Below are 19,022 nucleotides of genomic sequence, written 5' to 3' on the forward strand. Positions count from 1 at the left end.
ATCTCTTCAGCCTATCCTCATAGGGAAGCTGTTCCATCCCCTTTATCATTTTGGTTGCTCTTCTCTGTACCTTCTCCATCGCAACTATATCTTTTTTGAGATGCGGCGACCAGAATTGTACACAGTATTCAAGGTGTGGTCTCACCATGGAGCGATATAGAGGCATAATGACATTTTCCGTTCTATTAACCATTCCCTTCCTAATAATTCCTAACATTCTATTTGCTATTTTGACTGCTGCAGCACACTGAGCTGACGATTTTAAAGTATTATCCACTATGATGCCTAGATCTTTTTCCTGGGTGGTAGCTCCTAATATGGAACCTAACATTGTGTAACTACAGCAACGGTTATTTTTCCCTATATGCAACACCTTGCACTTGTCCACATTAAATTTCATCTGCCATTTGGATGCCCAATCTTCAATGCTTGCAAGGTCCTCCTGCAATGTATCACAGTCTGCTTGTGATTTAACTACTCTAAATAATTTTGTATCATCTGCAAATTTGATAACCTCACTCGTCGTATTCCTTTCCAGATCATTTATATATATATTGAAAAGCACCGGTCCAAGTACAGATCCCTGAGGCACTCCACTATTTACCCTTTTCCACTGAGAAAATTGACCATTTAATCCTACTCTCTATTTCCTGTCTTTTAACCAGTTTGTAATCCACGAAAGGACATCGCTTCCTATCCCATGACTTTTAGTTTACGTAGAAGCCTCTCATGAGGGACTTTGTCAAACGCCTTCTGAAAATCCAAATACACTACATATACCAGTTCACCTTTATCCACATGTTTATTAACCCCTTCAAAAAAATGAAGCAGATTTGTTAGGCAAGACTTCCCTTGGGTATGTTCCATTAATCATGTCTTTCTATATGCTTTACAATTTTGTTCTTGCGAATAGTTTCCACTATTTTTCCTGGCACTGAAGTCAGGCTCACTGGTCTATAGTTACCTGGATCACCCCTGTAGCCTCCAGTCTTCAGGTACAATGGATGATTTTAATGATAGGTTACAAATTTTAACTAATAGATCAGAAATTTCATTTTTGAGTTCCTTCAGAACCCTAGGATGCATACCATCCGGTCCAGGTGATTTGCTACTCTTTAGTTTGTCAATCTGGCCTACTACATCTTCCAGGTTCACAGTGATTTTGTTCAGTTCGTCACCCTGAAAACCATCTCCGTAGGAAATCCCTTGCTAACTCAGAGGCTAGCAATAAACAACAGGCTTAAATATCCGGGCAGCTTGACATCATCACAGGGGGACACCCCTGCGGTTCGCGCTATAGAGGAAATAAGAATGAGGGCTGCGCGGTGCACGCGCCCTAAGGTACCTGAGGAGCATGGCAGGAGGCAGCGCCCAAGCCTGTCCGGGGACGCCAGAGAGGGCAGCAGGCAGACGCCACGGCAGCCAGTCGTCCACAGGGAGCAGGAGGAGTCGCAGAAAAAGAAAGGTAGGCGGAGTGAAGCCGTTGAGCAGCGACAGTTGCAACACACGTTTGATGTCTCATTTATCATAAAGATATTGTATCATTGAATTGGTTTAATGTTCTCACTGGTGTTTTTCTAGATTTACAATTGAACTTGTAGAAGTAACATTGGAAGACTCAAATACAGAGAATTGCAAAAATGAGATAAATTGAACCAGAGACTTGACTATAAAATGGATTGGTTGTGCGTTGAATGAAAATACTTTTTCCAATTGGACTTAAACCTGCTTCTTGTTGGTTTCTTGTAATGTACCCTAGTCCTAGTACTATATGAAAGGGTAAATAATTGTTCCCTATTTATCTTTTCCACCTCACTCATGGTTTTAGAAATCTTTATCATATTATGAGTAGAGTGGAACAGGTAAATAGTGAACAGTTATTTGATCTTTCAAATAGAACTACAATAGGAATTTAGCATAGTTGACTTTAAAAGATGTACAAACAAGTTCCTTGAAGAAAAATCTATAAAAAAATCATTAGCCAGGTGGACTTGGGGGGGGGGGGGGGGGTAGGGGGGCAGGGGAGCCACAGATTATTCCTGGGAGTGAGCAACAAGGAATTGGATCTATTCACTAGGATTTCCCAAGTACTTCCTAATGACACAAATTGGAGGCTGTTAGAGACAGGATATTGGCCTTGACAAACTTTCTCTCTGAACTAGCCAGGCACATCTTATATTCTTATGATCTTAAAAATGCAAAAGACACAAAATTAGGTTTTGCATTAACTGCACACTTATGTTTAACTAAAAAACTTCTAAATGTTCTAGAACCAACCCACCTCCAGCCGCAGCATCACTTAAAAATATCACCCTTATTTGAAGATCAGCACTGGGTCGCAAAGCTTTCTTGCTCCCCTCCAATTTGTATCTCTTGTAGTCATTTGTATGGTTTTAGGGAAGAGCTGGTAATGCGCTGGTTTGCATATACTATTGGTATTTTTTAATGGTAGCCACAGCTAGAGGTAGACTCTCAAGGTCACATCAACTTCTTTTGATTGGCTACCCAACTAGGCATGCTCTCATAGACCAAGTTTTGAGGCAATAAACCTTGGAACTCTGGATCAAACCTATAGAGTTCTCAGGTATGCAAGACCATCAAAAGTTATTTTTATTTGGCATAACAAAAGAACTAGGTGAAATATTATTTTGGAGAATGGAAGAATTAGTAAACAGATCATAAAAGGAGATTAATTATGCTTGGCTAATTAAACAAATGATCAATGCATGAAACATATATAATTTATTATATGTTAATACTGTATTTTAAAATGTGAAATATGTGATGTGTATATCCCAAAATTACAAATTATCAGCATTAATAAATGAAATCCATTTGTTATCCCCTAGGAAGTTAGAATCTGAGAGAGGCAATGTAATGTAAGCATCTGTAACATCAACTTACCAATGTTTCTCATTCTGTCCTAGAGCTACTGCTACCTTTTTCTTTTCCCCAAGAAAAAAGGGTAAGAAGACAGTTCATTATCTAGATACATTTATTACTTGGACTCTTTGGCAAGACAAAAGAAATCAACTACAGCTAGAGAGATAATCCATCTCAAATGTGATAGCATTAATGAGAACATATCTCTTCAAGGAAAATTGGACTGTGAACATCAGTTCTTTCTCAGGAGAAAAGGATACTTTTTTTCTTAGTGTTAGACTGAGACATCCATTGCTCTCTCCCAAAATTCTCTCTGATCTCCTGAAGTTCTTTGTTTACACTGGAAGTTGAAACAGCTGCTGTTGAAGACTCAAGTTCTTTGATCTGTGGGGACTTTTCATGTTTTAGAAAGGATACAGTTTTATATTATTTTTGGTTTCTGAAAGAGCTGATATTCACGCATGCGATTAGTGTAAATATGCTCAGGGATGATCATCCTGCGACAAACATTTATGGTTTTATTGTTCAATCCCAGTTTAAGGTTGTATCCCAAGATGTTTGCATTTCCTGCCTGAGCAGGTTGAAGACCTGAATCTTTAATTTTGGATTTATCTATTGCTTTTCCTTCCTGGAGACAAACCTGCATGAGTTCTTTCTGCCTTGCTTGTAAAATCTCAACTTCCTGCTTCATTTTCTCAAGCCCAATGGTCTCCTGGATTCTTTTCCAGAATGTCCTGTTGAAGTGTTGGTAGAGCTTCCAGTCCAAAGAACACCACTGTTTTGCCCTCTCCTTGCTCTCCTGGGTCAGGGTCTGAATAGTGTCCTGGCTTCTGATGTTCAACTTGAAGTAGACCACATCTTCCAGCTCCCAGCACAGGGTGTTCTTCAGGAGGACCATGGACTCATCAAAGTACTCGGTGATGAGAATCAGCTGGAACCTCTGCTCAATCTCCTCTAGGACTGAATACACATAGTTCTCTCTGTCTTCTGCATTATTATCATAGCCAAAATCATACCACATTGTGTTCTTGATAAGCATGTGATATGGTTCATGTGGATTGTAATAACTGTGTGGAGAGGACAGAAACTGATCCAGTGTCCTGGTCTTATTAAAAGATGGAAGAAATCTGAAATAAATGTAGGAGGATTCCAACAAGGAAACAGGGTTCCTCATGATAGAGAAATACAAGGTATTGTTTGGCATTACTTTTTGTACCTGTTATAAAAAAAGAAAAGAACATGCTAGCACCAACTGATTGATTTGTGAAGGTATTAATAGATTAGTACAGGTAACTGGATAGCAGTGGATTTATCATAACAAAGAAGGAGACCATAGCTTCTAGAAAAACACAGAAAGGATTATAATTAAAGTCCCTGCAGAGCTTGCAACTCTGTGGTAGTTTTGTGGCCATTGGGCTGCAAGGAGATTTTTAAAGATATTGAAGACAGTGTGTTCAGGAAGAATAACATAGCTATGTGTTGAGATTTATACTGTGTTTTCTGTGTTTTTATGGTCATAATTTGTAATTCATCTAGGACTTTAGACAGAGCAAATAATAAATATTTTAAATAAATAAAATAAAATGAAATTTCTTGTAGAGTTTCTTTTTCTAAATGTGCTGGCTGATACTACTATCAGAGTTTTCCTCATATACTTTGCATATGCAAAAGTATGTGGGGAAAAACATGAGGAAACAGGTGTGGAGGTTTCAATATGACATCTCCATTCGGACTTCCACCATTCTGTCCTGGCCCTGCCCTCATTGCCACCCTATTCCTCAAAGTGGGAGGAGGGGGCAATATTCAAAGGGCTTTTTTCCCTGGGTAAATGCAGGTTTACCAATAGGAATCCTTTCAGTATTGTTCCCACAAGGTATAGTATCCTTCAACATTTTCAAACTGATGCAATATCATATGCTGAGCCTAGCACACAGTTAACAAGTGCTTAGAAGCGCATTTTGGACGTGTCCATAACTCCTTATGCAATAAGGGGATTAACATGTCCAAAATGTGCGTACAAACCAGCGCATAGCTAATAGCGCTCATCACATGTAAATTCATGTTGATGAGGCTATTAGCTATTTCCCAACTATGTAAGAAATAAATGTGTGCCCTGCGCGCATATTTTTACTCTCAAAAAGTAAACCCTGCCCCGGAGTAGGCATGAAGTCTTGAGGAGCCCTGTTTTTCTGTAGTTCCTCCAATTTTAATATCATGGCGATATTAAGTCGAAGGAACCGAAAAAAGGAGTAAGTTAAAAAAAAATGTTTTAACTTGTCTTGCCAGTGGTCAGGATAGGAAAACAGACATTCAATTTTACGAGCTTCCATTTTCCTAACCTGTGGACAGCCACTTCTCCTGGGCGCCAATGCCGGGGAGGCGCTAGAGACACACAATTCCCCCTAGCGCCTCTTTTTTAATGCATCAGGTCATTTGCCTACTGCATCGCGCACCCAGGACTTTAGAGCTGTTTGGGGACTTGGAAAAAAAGTCCCATAGACTATAATGGAGCCAAGATGGCTGCCATCCCTACCTGTTGGCATGGACAGAACAGATGAAATCCTCATACCACTTGACTGGAGGATGTGACCTTATGTAACAGAAGGAGGATCTGAAACTAGCCTCAGAAAATTCTGCTGACCTGCTGGGACAAGAGGAAGTGTCTACAGAAACCCCAGATATTGATGTGTTGGGGAAGTGGAGAGACATACTGCCCTCCCGGGAAGCAGATTTCTCTAACATGCTGGAAGGGAGGGATGAAGTTGCAACCATTGTGGGACGTGGCGGATTTGCCTGCCAATGCCCCCAACACGTTCTCAGCAGCAAGTGAATGGCAGGCCCAAGAGTTATAGATGCCTGCTGAAGCAGCAGGTGAGGAGACAGCCAGCATGAAGGAGAGCCGTTTGTTGCCAGAGCCCAGATGCAGCCTGTAATTGGTCCCTTTTTTGCTGTTGTAGGGCTGAGATGGCCTCTGAGGATAGAACATAGTCTGGAAAAAGAAGAGTCTTGGCAGCATGATTTTGCACCACAAATAAGTGAGCACGACAGTAAGCTTCTCCGCTGGGCCCGAACAGCCTGGCAGAAGAATGGAGCCGCAGGAAGGGAGGATCTATGCAGTGCGGGAGTGGGCCTGTGGCCAAATCCAAAGCCGTTGCTGAGGAGACAGATAAGAACATATACATAAGAACATAAGAGTTGCCAGACAGGATCAGATGAAAGGTCCATCATGCCCAAAATCTTGTTTCTATAAGTGGCCAATTCGGGTCACAAGAACCTGGCAGGTTCCCCAGAGGTCGATAGATTCCATGCTGTGTGTCCCAGGGATAAGCAGCTGCAGCAATGCTTCCTGTCTATGTAGCTGAATAGGGCAGCTGGGAGGGGGAGATGCCAGGCTGGAGGAAAGCTGCTGCAGCGCGACCACGTGTTAGGGAAAGAGGGGCCTGCCACAGAAAATGCTGCAGCACTGGAGGAGTGGACACACCGAGGGAACGAGTGGCAGGAGTGGCACGATCATGCACCCGGAGAGAGTCTGCCACTGATGAGGAGCCTAGAGGAAATAGGCTGCTGGACTTGGTGGTGCTGTATGGAGGCTTTGGGATGCCAGTGTGCATTTGAAAATAGTCCAGCCGCTGCCCTGGAGCTGCTGCAGTTCCTTCCTGCCTGCCTCCGTGTCTCCCATTTCCATGAGGCTGAAGAGGCTAAAGGGGAGAGCACAGAGCTAGGCCAGGGGGAAGCAGAGGGAGCTTGTCTGTGTGAGGCCTAGTGGAGAGGCAGCTGCTACACTTATCTCAGAGCAGCAGCAGCAGCAGCAGCAGCCGCAGCAGCATTTGGAGGAGTGTGACCTTAGGGAAAGTCTGTCTGTGGCAGAAGAACAGCAGAGCAGCATTGAAGTGACCAAGAATTCTGCATCGGAGCAGCAACAGCCTCAGGGGCCGATGTAATAAGCTGCAGAAAACCTGCTGCAGGCTTTTGCACAGATGATTACATGTTATTTTCCACGCTAATTGTATGCTCGTATGTAATAACTTGTTTAGCATTGAAAAACCGTGCGCACATACCCGTGCAGTAACCCACAGCAGGTTTTGCGCAAGTGCATGAAAATGGCATGTAAACGAGGTAATTATCTATTCACGGGCTATGTAGGGAGCCGCGCTAGCAGGGAGATCGGTTAGTGTGGGTTTTTTTTAAGTGGTTTATTTAGTGGCTGGATCAGGGCAGGAATTAAGTGAAAGTGCTGCGGCTCCGGTGCTTGTCTGTTACTCCCAGAGATCACAGTTCTGTCTGTGCTGGCTGCTGTTCTCTCCTTGCGAAGTTGATCCATGCCGAGCAGCCCTGGGCGCCCATTAAGAAAAAGGCTGCATGGACACACAACCATACTAATGCCAGCAATGGAATAAAAGGGTTGGTAGGAACTAAAACAATTTATTTTTTAATAACATGGGTGCATGAATGTAATCACTTACCCCATGTGAGTTTTTTAAAACATTTTTGTAATTGTACCTATTTTAGTGTTGTTTTTTCCCATGGCTTTCTACACCTCAGCTTTTATGTTGGTATTGGCATGTGTATTTGGTCTTGTGTGTTTTGTTTTTTTTTGCACGTGTCTAATTTGCATGCTGTCGCTTTATTACATCTTACGGATGTGGTTGCTTTGCTGCACGCTTTAAAGAAAATCCACACAGAAATTTTGTGCCAATTTCAGTGCTGGTCTTATTACATTGGCCCCTCAGTGAGCAGATAGCAGGAACAACAAAAAACCTGCCTTAAAGGGACAGCTCCCAGCCAAACAGAGCTGTTCTTTTTTTTTTTTTCCTATGTCTTTTTTATTAAGTTGAAATGCATACATACTTTAATGTGCGTATTGTATAAACAGTAACAGTAGCATAACAAACTATTTTAGAGAGGCATTGAATTACAGAAAAGAGTCATTAAGTGTTGCCAGCCCAATGTGAAAGCTGAACCTTCTCTGAGCCAGCTTCTTTTTCTACCCTTCCCCTCTTCCCCCTTCATTTAGCCCCCCCCCCCCATCCCTCCCCTCCCACCCCGTCCTGCTGGTATGTTGCTAGTCTGTTTTGTAGGCTATGTTTATGACTATATTTAAACTGTATTTAGACTCTATGTAGACTGTATTGCGACTGTCTTTAAATTCCAGTTATTTATACTATGATCTGTTACAGTGTGATATTGCCTCTGCACGTGTACCCCCTCAAACAGAGCTGTTCTTAAAGGGGCAGCTTCCCTTTTACCTGTAAGTTTTCAAAAAAAAAAAAAAAATCTGGATCACCAAGGAGCCAGAAAGGAGGTCTGAGGGTTTGTAAGATATCCTTAGGTACTCTGTCACCATCAGCCAGAATTGGACCAGGACAGGGACAAGGACTGCAGCGAAGACAGTGAGAGTGATGGGAATCGATACCACGGGATGCTGTGGTGAGGGCCTGCTGCTGGAGTGAGTTGGCATTTCCTGGTTTCCCTGTTTATGTAAGGTGACTGAACTGTGTTTAATAGTGCTGATTTTATTTGTACAGTTTGTTCCTCTTGACAATATGTTGACAGTTTGCCTATTGTGGGAGGGTGTTTTAGTGTGTTCTTTTACAGTATCTATCTCATGCCTTCAAGGAAGTGGCACCTGGAATTTGAAGAGCCATCAAAGACAGAATAGTTGAAGGAAGATGCTGCTATTTTATAATTGATTAGGGGCACTAATATGATCCCATAAGTTGGGATGGGAACATTTGAAATATTACAGTTGGTAAAATTGACATTTCAATGATTTTGTTGCCACTCAATCATTTTACAGATGGTGCATGGGAATGTCTTGTTGTTTCTCTAACTATTGAGAATCTGCACTTCGTATAGTTAATTGGGGCCTACCTATGTGATCTATGTACAGATGGTACATAATTTGTTATATTATTAGGTCTTTTGAATAATCGAATATTTTGAGTACTGTAATAAGCAAAAAGTGAGAAAATTCTATAAAAATTGTAAAAAAAATATTCAAAAAACTATAAAATCTCTTGGTGTTCAATATATTTATTTATAACAATTGCTATTTCAAGGAGCGGTCACTGCCATTCCAATTTGGTTCTCTGGCAAAGAGAGTGGAATTGGTAAATGCTAAAGGTATAGAGGTATAGAAGTGGATATTCTATATTGTTTTTCCATAAGGAGAACTAGTATGTTATTGCTGCTATTGGAATGAAATGTATTTGAGTGTATAAAATGCTTAGTGGTGTAAAAGCTGTGTTGATCATAGTTCCCCCTCAAGTGTCTATCCACTGAAATTACACCTGCATTTTCCATAGTGTGCAATGTGTTATGAATCATGTCAAAAAGATCTGACTCAGTATCCTACTCCAAATTCTTTTTTTTTTTTTTTATGAGGGAGAGTATGGCCTTGACCACTTACCTCGTGGAGCATTCCTGGGTCCGGGGCCAACCTGGCGGGAGGCCCCCCCCCCGGGGCAGACTCCATCAGTCCTCCCATTCTTGATGCTTGAGGTCTCAACCTGGGGAAGAAAGTGTTAGTGGATGGGATTTCCCTCCCTTCACCCCAGGAAAACAAATGAGACTGTTAACAAGGCTGGCAGAGTGTACAAATATATACAAGTTTATTAGACTATATAAGTATATACATTTCTACATGACTATGTACATTGCGAATAGGATGTCAGAGAGCACACTTGTCTACTCAATGTTAGGCCTCGTAACTATATACGCTTCTACAAGATAGCAAGAACATTGAATATTTGGCAATTTGGGGTTGTTGGCCCCTACAGTATACCACCATATAGAATAAAAGGGACCTCTTGAGTTTCCACTTAATCAAGTGTTATCATTATCCTCCCCCTTTTATCCCAAGATTCACCCATGTGAAAAGATGCAACTGGGCTGGTGGACAGTGTTGGTCTGGAGGGCCCATTGTGTCTAAACCATTGCCATCTCCTTGATGCCACTTTCACTCTGCTGAAAGGGTCTGTGCCAATGCTGGTGTCCATGTCCTCCTGAGGATCTGACCACCTCTCAGTCTGTCTCTGGGGTCCATACCCTCCTGGGGAACCCAACTGTGCCTCTGGACTTCTGCTGGGGTCCATGCCCTCCTTGGGGAACTGACTCTGCCTCCGGGAATGCTGCTGGGTCCATGCCCTCCTGGGGGACTGCTCGATCTGCCTCTGGGGTCCATGCCTTCCTGGGAGACCACTCAATCTGCTGCTGGGGTCCACACCTTCTTAGGGGACTGTTTGATCTGCTGCTGGGGTCCACACCTTCTTGAAGACTACTTGATCTGTCGCTGGGGTCCATGCCCTCCTGCATGCCCTCCTATAGGACCACTCGGACTGTTGCTGGGGTCCATGCCTTTTCCCGGGGGCTACTTGATCTGCCGCTGGGGTACCCTTACTCAAGGGGAACCCAGAGTCAACTCTTTATCTGCTGCTGGGGTCCACACTCTCTTGGGGGTCCGCTCTACTTCTGGATCTGCCTCTTTCTTTTGGTTTCTCTCCCTTGGTAGGAGGGCTTTTCTTAGCTTGTGTTTACAGCTCCACTAGGCACATGGTTTGCTTAGCATTCAGTAATTCAGGCCATCTGCAGTCTCAGCTTTCAGTGGTTTTAGCTCTGCTAAGTTCATGGCCTGTCATTTGCTGTTACCCAACCTGGATGGGTTACCTTCTCTTAGCCAAAAGGTCAAGACCCAGGCAGGACTAGGGGAAGATAATATGTTCAAATTCTTCTAGCCTGCCTGGCATTTTGTCTTTATTGTCTGACTCTGGATGGGTCACCTTCTCTCAGCCAAAAGGCCAAGACCCAGGCAGAACCAGGGGAAGAGAATGTGTGCACACCCTTCCATCCTGCCTGGCTTTTTTTTCTCGCTTGTCTGGAAACTGGGTACTCAAGAGTCTGACTACCCTTGTTAGGGTGAGAATCTGTTTGCTTCCTAGGACTGTTTTTCAATAAAATTCTCTCATAAATCCATTTCCCAGTCATAGTTCTGTAATTTAGGAGTTGTTATCCTTGAATTTAAAGTGATATTTCTCTGCAAATTAAGCACCTTCACAGTAAGAGATATTTTAGGTTTCCTAGGCTGGTGGCTCATGTAACACAGCTGCATTGTCCTCTTTTTTTTTCTCTGCTGCAGTTCACTTAAATGGTAGCATGCTCTTTACCCCTTTCTCCCTTGGTGGGGGGTGGGGGGGGGGGGGAGTGTGTTTCATGAAGATGGCTTCATAACCATCACTAAACATTTTCTATTGTGGCATTAGCCATTCCCCTTTTTGGGAGGGTTTTTTGCCCGATATATGCTGTGTGAGTATGCTCAATGCAGGTTCTTATAGAGAACATATGGAAGAGAAGCTGCACAGTTTACAATTGGAGAAGTGTTTTTTGATTGTATTTCAGTTTGCCAAGTGAAAATAATTGAATAGAGAATTAAAGAAGTTGGAAGTTTTTGTGGTTTTGATCAGTATCCTAATAGGATGGCCAGTTACACCCTCCCTGGAAGGGCTGGATTTCACAGTGGTTTCAACCTGTGACCAGTTACCCATGGGACAGAGACTACTGGATGAGAAGAGGTTTTTTTTATCTAATGACTTTTGACCACTTTCCAACAGTTAGGCCAATACGAACCTTGCTGGAAGGACTGGATTTTCAGCCACTTTGCCCCTGTCACCAGTTAACAATGGAGACAGAGATTGCTGGTTTTGAAGAAGTTTTGTATCCTGTTTTGAAGCAAGGAAATTTTGTTCCGTTTTTACCCCTTGTTTATGTTTTGAAAGTGGAACATTTTTCAACTTTTCATGGGGAGGGCATATTGGACAGTGATTCAGGTAAAAAGAGAAGAGTTAAGAGGTGCAATATGGACAGAGAAACTGCAGTCCTTTGAGCTTTGATTTTACCTCTTATGTTAATGATTTTTTTCTATTTTGGACTGGATTGTGATTTTTAAATTGAAGTAAACTTATTTTTACTTCAATTTAAAAATTAAAATTCCCTTCCAAATTCCCCTGCTTTCCCCCCTAAAAAAAATTCAGCAATTTCAATGAATGTATTTTTTGAACCCTGTACATAGCCTCTTTTCTTGTTATTTTGTTTATCCCCCCTCCTAACTTATGCTACCCCCAGTTGAATTTATCAACTACATTATTTGGTTTATTGTTGTATACTTGTTGATTGTTCTTTGTAAAGGCCATGCCTATTTTATACTTATTGTTCTAAGTTATCTGTAAACCGATACGATGTGCAAACGGTTGTCGGTATATAAAATCTTTAAAATAAATAAATAAATACATTTTGCTGAACACCACTATTGGACTGCGAGCTTTGTTTGTTCAAGGTGACCTCAACTCAACTTCCTTCTGTAAGTACTATTTATTGAACTGTGAGTGAGAAGGTGCTTGAATTTGTGAGACCGTATTCTGAATTTCTACCACTGCACCACTGGCCCCGGAGGCTTAGATCTTCCTCCCTACCTGTGAACCCTGGCACCCAGGTCTGAAGTCTGGAATTTTTATGCAGTTGAGAGATTCAGAAGAGAAGTTGTAGCCCTGGGACTTTTCTGTAGCCCCTGTATTAGGAATACCCAAACCAAGAAGGATTTACAAAAGAAAATCACAAAATACAAACATACAAATTTCTGGATACAGATGAAATGAAACTCCAATTTTCCTTAGTCTCTTTCTCTCTCTCTCTTTCTAATTCTGAGTCAATGCCCCTTCCTGGTGACACAGAAAGATTTGAAAATCTCTTCTCCAAAACTGGGTATGAAGGTGGTAAAAATTCTTCCTCCCATCCAAGAATAAATAAAACTCTTCTCCAATAGTTATTACATCTAAGCAACTACATTTCCCACTTTAACTGAATGCAAGACAAAGTAACACCCTATCCCAATTCCCTCAGGCAGGGGGTAAAAGCCTTCCTGAGCTGGGACCAGGTCAAAAACAAAACCAACTCACTCAAAAGGCAAAAAATTCTCTTCTCTTCACACAGGACAGTCCCTCTTCCAGGTCTGTGAAGGCACTGGCAAGCAGGGCAAAGTTTCTCTGGAACAGGCTGTGAGGCCTGAATTTGGGGAAACCAAATTCACTCATTCTACAAACCAAAAGCGTCAACCACCCACCTACTGCACGTGCTCAATCTAGGTTATACAGGGGGGAGCCTGACCAATCCCAGCACCCAGGGTGGGGAAAGGAATCTTAGGGATGGTCCAAAAATGTCAAAACCTCTCCTTAAGAATGTAAAAGAGAAAAATGAAAGGTGATGGAATGGAGTATCCCTTACATATCCAACAAAACCCTGTCTCATGTGCCAACATAGCATCCTTATCCATAGTCCTCACCCGATGCACACATCAGGGTTCAGTTCTTTCCCTGATCTTTTTCCACATCTACATTCAACAAATCTGTGACCTCATCCAGTCTTTCAACAATGAATGTCATCTATTTGCTGTTGCATTCGGTGGTCTGCGGGCTGCTCCTGCGAACCACTGTTCTTATCTCCCTGGCCGGGCTGTCCCCACTGGCTCCTACTGCGGAGAGATGCCGCCAGCTGTCCACGCAGCAGGACCCTATACTCCGATGTGGTGAGGCACTGCCAGCTCACCATGTGGCAGGTTGCCACCGACCCCAAAAAGCTGCGCTCCTCCTTAGGCATGCATGGGCCCGACGTTACTGCATTTAAAGGGCCCACAGTAGGAAAAGCCTTGTGATGCCTCCTGATGACCTCACATGCCTAGCCCAAAAAGGGCCCTCTCTGTCTTTCCCTCACTGCCTCAGCAACAAGTCCTGCTATCTCATGTAGTGTGTGTTGCTTCCCTAGCCTGTTCCAATTGTAGTCTTTAGCTTATTCCTATCCTGGCTTCAGCCTGCTCCAGTCTTCATATCTGCTGGCCCCAATCCTCACCTGAGCTGCTCTGATTTATTTAGATTTTTATATTTCACTTTTTGCAGCACTTCAAAGCAGTAGGTATTTCCCTATCCCCAGAGGGCTTGTAGTCTAAGTTTGTACCTGAGGCAATGGAGGGTAAAGTGACTTGCCCAAGGAGTGGCAGCAGGACATGAACCCTGGTCTCCTGGTTTATATCCTGCTGGTCTAACCACTAGGCTACTCCTCCACTCCTGCTTGTGCCTTGAATATCTGCTTCAGCCCTATCCGTTCCTCTTCGTCTCTCTTGGACTGATGCCTGGTTTGACCTCTGCCTGGACTGTGAATATGTTTGACCACTGTCTGCCTCTGACCCTTGCATGGACCTTGACATATCTACTCGCCACCTGCTATAACCTTTGCCTGACCTTGGATCATATCTCCAGTCATCAGCAGAGACCCTCGCCAAAGTCCTGCTGGCCCAAGCAACCAAAGGTTCAACCCGAGGGGAATGTGAACAAGTAGAGGAGAAGGTCCTATTCTGTCTCAGCTTCACCTGGGTCTGTCTGCTGATGGCGAAAAACTGCAGGACTTCTCCCTGCAGTTAGAGCCAATCTTACCTGAGCCCAAGGGTCCACAGACACATCAGTTTGTTGAGGCTATGAACTCAGTGGACTTGACTTTGTTTCAAGTCATTCCTGGAATAGCCTACAGGCTGCAGGACCAGCAGGGTACCTGGGAGTTCCTGTCCGTAGCTATGGACCACCTTACCATGCAACTGGATGCCCTGACCACTTTTGCGGTACCACCTCCTTCAGTGCCCAGCTGGTCGGTCTCTCAGCTGCCACCCTGGTATGCTGGGGATCCCAAGCGGTATTAGGGATTCCTTAATCAGGCAGAATGCACTTCCAGCTACAGGCTCCACTATTCCCCGACAATCAAGCTAAGATCATGTACATCCTTTCATTACTTGATGAAAGATGAAATAGCACTGGCCTGGGCTCCTCCCCTTTGGGAGTAAGGGGATTCTATTTTGCTCAATCTCCTACAGTTCATGGAGCAGTTTTGCATCATCTTTGTGGAGCCAGGTCATGCAGCAATGATGGCCTCTGATCTGCTCCATCTCCGTCAAGGCTTCTAAATTTTTGCTGAATATGAGATGAAATTTCAGACACTGACTGCTGAGCTAAACTGGCAAGAGGACAGCTTGGTCGCTGTCTTCCTGGAAGGCCTCTCCAGGAAAATCAAGGACAAACTCGCTGCTCGGGAGCATCCCACCTCGCTACAGGCTTTCATTGCCTTAACCGGTAAAATAGAGCAAAGGGCTCAAGAGAATCATCCGCCATGGAGGAGTGTCTCTCTGGCATACTAATTCCATCATCTGCTCTCACCTCTGGAAGCTACACCCTTGACCTCTCCTCCTCCTCAGGAACTGATGTAGTTGGGACACTGCTGCTTGGCCCCAGAAGAAAGGCTCCATCGCAGAAAACAAGGCCTCTGTCTCTATTGTACAGCTCAAGGCCATCTCTTGGTCCAATGTCCACAGAAGTCAGGAAACGTAAATTCCTTGGGTCCTTTGTGGAGATGACCCTAAGCCTTAACATATTGGCTCCCCAACTCCTCCTCCTGGTCACACTGGAACCAGGGTCTACATGTTTCTCTACCCAGGCCTTTGTAGACTCCAGCTCTGGGAGAAACTTCATTTTGCAAGACCTGGTTGACCAACTCCTGATTCCCACAGTCCAGATAACTTCCCTGCTAGTGATTTCCTTGGCCTATGGAGATCCACTTCCAGGCCAGGTTACCCAGACCATGGTACCTGTAGTACTTACTAGCCTCTTGCATTTAGAGAAGATCAGTCTTCACTTGTTTTCTAGTATAATTCATCCCATCATACTAGGTCTGCTGTGACTAACAACATCAGCCTCTCTTTGCTTGGTCCACCTTACAACTTGCCCGCTGGGTTCATGGTGCACAGATTCTTGCTTGGTCCCGGTGGAACTTCCCCATCCAGTAACCATAGCTTCCATACTTCTGGGACTTCCTCCCCAGTAAGTTGATTACAAGGATGTCTTCTCATACTGTATGTATGATTGCAGTATAGAGTTTATTCCAGGAGCTATGCCACTGTGAGGCCAGATTTACCCCATCTCTTCTAGAAATTCAGGCCATGTCTGCCTATATTCAAGAGAATATGGAATGTGGATTTATCTGACCCTCCTCTTCTCTGGCATGGGCTAGGTTCTTCGTTGTGAAGAAAGATGGCTCTCTCAGGCCGTCTAAGATTATTGCGGCTTGAATGCCATTATTAAGAAGGACCGTTATCCACTCTAATAGTGGAGCTTTTATCTCAGTGAGCTCCTCCCCACAGGTAGAGACAATCTCGCCTTACCCAAGGGTCCACAGACACATTTGCTGACGATATCCAACTCTGCATCAAAACAAAATTGGACCATACTGCAACCATCATGAATCTCAACAATTGTCTTTCATCAGTAGCCTTTGATACTATGTAAGTGGTCTTAGACTTTAGTAGGGCTTGAGAACAGAACAGTCTGTACTTCAGCCTTTCTTCACAGAGAAGTGCTTTATTTGCAGTGCAAAGAAATAACAAAATCAGTCTGCTTACTTCAGAAGCATAAATAAAAATTACAGCACTCACACAGTTAGAACAGACTTGTAGTAAGAGCTGTCTTCTCCTTGTACCCAGGGCCTGTGTACTCCTCTCCAGAGGGGAAACATCCTGCAACCAGGCTTCTCTTGTGGGCTGTCTTAAGATGGATCAGGTTAAATGCCTGGTCCTGGTCTTTTAAGGGAGTCTTAATCTTAATCTTACAGTGGAAATCCACATCTTGAAGATGGTAAAGACCTCCTTTATGATTCTTCGCCAGATTCACCAACTTCACAATTATTTTAGGAATCACAACCTTGCCACTGTAATACAAGCACTGATCACATGCATAGACTACTGTAATTCTATTTAGCAGCATTTTGCAACACAACCTCAAACACCTTCAACTGCTGTAAAGCACATCACTTAGACTTCTGGCCCCAGGACCATCCCTGTTTTAAAGATGCAAATTTTATCATGTACTCTTACTTACACATGTATTTTGAGGATTATAAAATAGCATAAATGTGAGTATATGCTATTTAAAGGTGTATGTATTGATTTTTACACTCACAACTCTTTGAAAATTTATCTTTATGTATGCATCTGTACTTCTGTATGCTAGATCCTTTCTCATGTTTTCCACACTGTACATGTTTTCCACTGTACCTTGTTGAAAATTTTGAAATCATTTGCAAAAAGACAAACATTTCCAGATAATCCTTCTTCAATGTCGCTTATGAAAATGTTCAAAACAGTATTGGTCTAAGGAACAATTCTTGTGACATACCGCTAGTAACATCCCTTTCCTCAGAGTGAACTCTATTTATCACTACCCTTTGTCCCTCCACTCCCACTAACTCAGTCAGTCACTTTAGGGTCCATAACAAGTGCTCTAAATTTATTTAAAAGTCGCCAGTGTGGATTTGTGACAAAAGCCTTAGAGAAATCCAAGTATATTTCATCCAGTGTTCTCCTCTGATCAAATTTGCTGGTCATCCAGTCAAAGAAATTGATCAGATATGTCAGACAAGATCTAACTCTGGTGAAGACATTTTGCCTCTAATCTTATATGTCATTGGATTCCACAAACTGCATTACCCTCTGTTTACCAGCGATTCTATTAATTTGATCACCACAGGGGTCAGACTAACTGGCTAGTAATTCACAGACTCCTGCTTACTTCCCCGTTTGTGAATAGAAACTACATCCACCTGGCTCAAGTCTTTCAACACTTCTCCCGACTCTAAATAACCACTATTGAAGCTGCCAGAACTTCCCTGTTAAAACCTTGTATGTATCTCATCCAGCCCCATTGCTTTATCAACTTTGAGGCCAATATTCAAAAACTCTAGAATAGATTGTTCTCATTCAATGAAGGCATTAAGTTTATTAGGTTTCAAATAGTCAAATTTGTAAATCCAGCATTGCTCTCCCTGTACTAAAATTTTTTCCTGATTTCCTTCACGTGGATTTTTGTTGATGATATCAATGGAAAAGAATCTGAGTACAGAGAGAACAATGTTGGATTTATGAATTAGACTGTTTGGAACCAAATGGTCTTAATGCCTTCATTGAATGGGGACAATTTTTGTGATCTTGTGATCTTGGTTACTTTTGAAATATGTTTTTTGGAGTTATCCAATCAGTGGATTTTGTTTGCCGCCAGTATGAAGGTATTCATCAGTAATTGGACAATTTTCCATTCTAAGAAAGGAGGAGTTTCTTTCATTCAAAGTAAGAAGGAATTTTCAGCCAATAAGAATTTACCACATGTCAATCTGTGATTGGACAATTTTTCATGAAAAGAAAGAAGGAAGGGCTGCTTGCAGCTTTTGGCTATTATGCTAAGAATGTGTAGATGGTAAAATAGGCACATTGTGAATTTATAGATAAAATTAATGAAAAAGAATCATAATATTTCCTTATCTCACATTTTATCTCTACTTTTTTTTAGCTCATGCAGTTTAACAGTACACAAAAGCTCTGAAAGTATTTTCCCTGAGGCAGCACATAAAGGAGAAATGCTCAGCAACGGGATTTTCGAATGGGACCTTTGAGCTATTAAAAAAAACTAAGTGTACTTTCTTTATAAAATTGAATAGCTTTTGAGTGCATTTGAAACTATGGACTCAATTAAATAAATGAAGTGAGACATTTTGAAATAAGTACAAGGGAATGACCACAATGGATTGCATTTCATCTGCCTATTGATGTTTTTTAAAAAATAAAAACAAAGAAAAAGTAGTTGTAGTGCTCAGGCTTGTGAACCCTTGGCCGACAGGAGGATGGTATACCTTTCGGAGGATCCGTAGGTTCTCTCGTCGGGAGGCGAGGCAGAGCAGAAGACGGGACCAGCTGACCCTTGGCACTGGGAACTAGGGCGGCTGCGGAGACGGATGGAGAGACAAGAAGAAGAGCTGTGTCTTCACCCCTGGAAGTCTGTGGTCCTCCCAGGAGGAGCCCGTAGGGACCCAGACTGCTGGGACTTAGGTGGACCTTTGAGAGGTCAGGTGTCGGTGCAAGGGCTGACAGGAGCTTCGCCCTGGAAGCCCATGGTCCCCCTGGGAGGAGCCCGTAGGGACCCGGGCCGCTGGGACTTAGGTGGGCCCTTGGAGACGGTAGTCTTGAAGGAGTCCTAGGTCGAGTGCCAGAGGGTCATTGCTCACCAGTC

At 43.0% G+C, this 19,022-nt stretch overlaps 1 protein-coding gene across 2 annotated transcripts in view; it reads right to left on the bottom strand.

Annotated features, from left to right (window-relative positions):
• Window positions 1-2,977: 2,977 nt before the first annotated feature.
• Window positions 2,978-19,022, bottom strand: part of LOC115099052 (galactose-3-O-sulfotransferase 2-like) — an 84,421-nt gene continuing 68,376 nt past the window's right edge. The window contains exon 3 of one of the 2 annotated variants that reach the window (XM_029616329.1): window positions 2,978-4,099. In XM_029616329.1, the coding sequence (XP_029472189.1) occupies window positions 3,305-4,099 (795 nt within the window). In that variant the 3' untranslated portion in view covers window positions 2,978-3,304. The remainder of the gene's footprint in view (window positions 4,100-19,022) is intronic. The other variant, XM_029616328.1, reaches the window with a different exon arrangement.

The sequence above is a fragment of the Rhinatrema bivittatum genome, chromosome 9 (genome assembly GCF_901001135.1).
Source record: "Rhinatrema bivittatum chromosome 9, aRhiBiv1.1, whole genome shotgun sequence".
NCBI lineage: Eukaryota > Metazoa > Chordata > Amphibia > Gymnophiona > Rhinatrematidae > Rhinatrema > Rhinatrema bivittatum.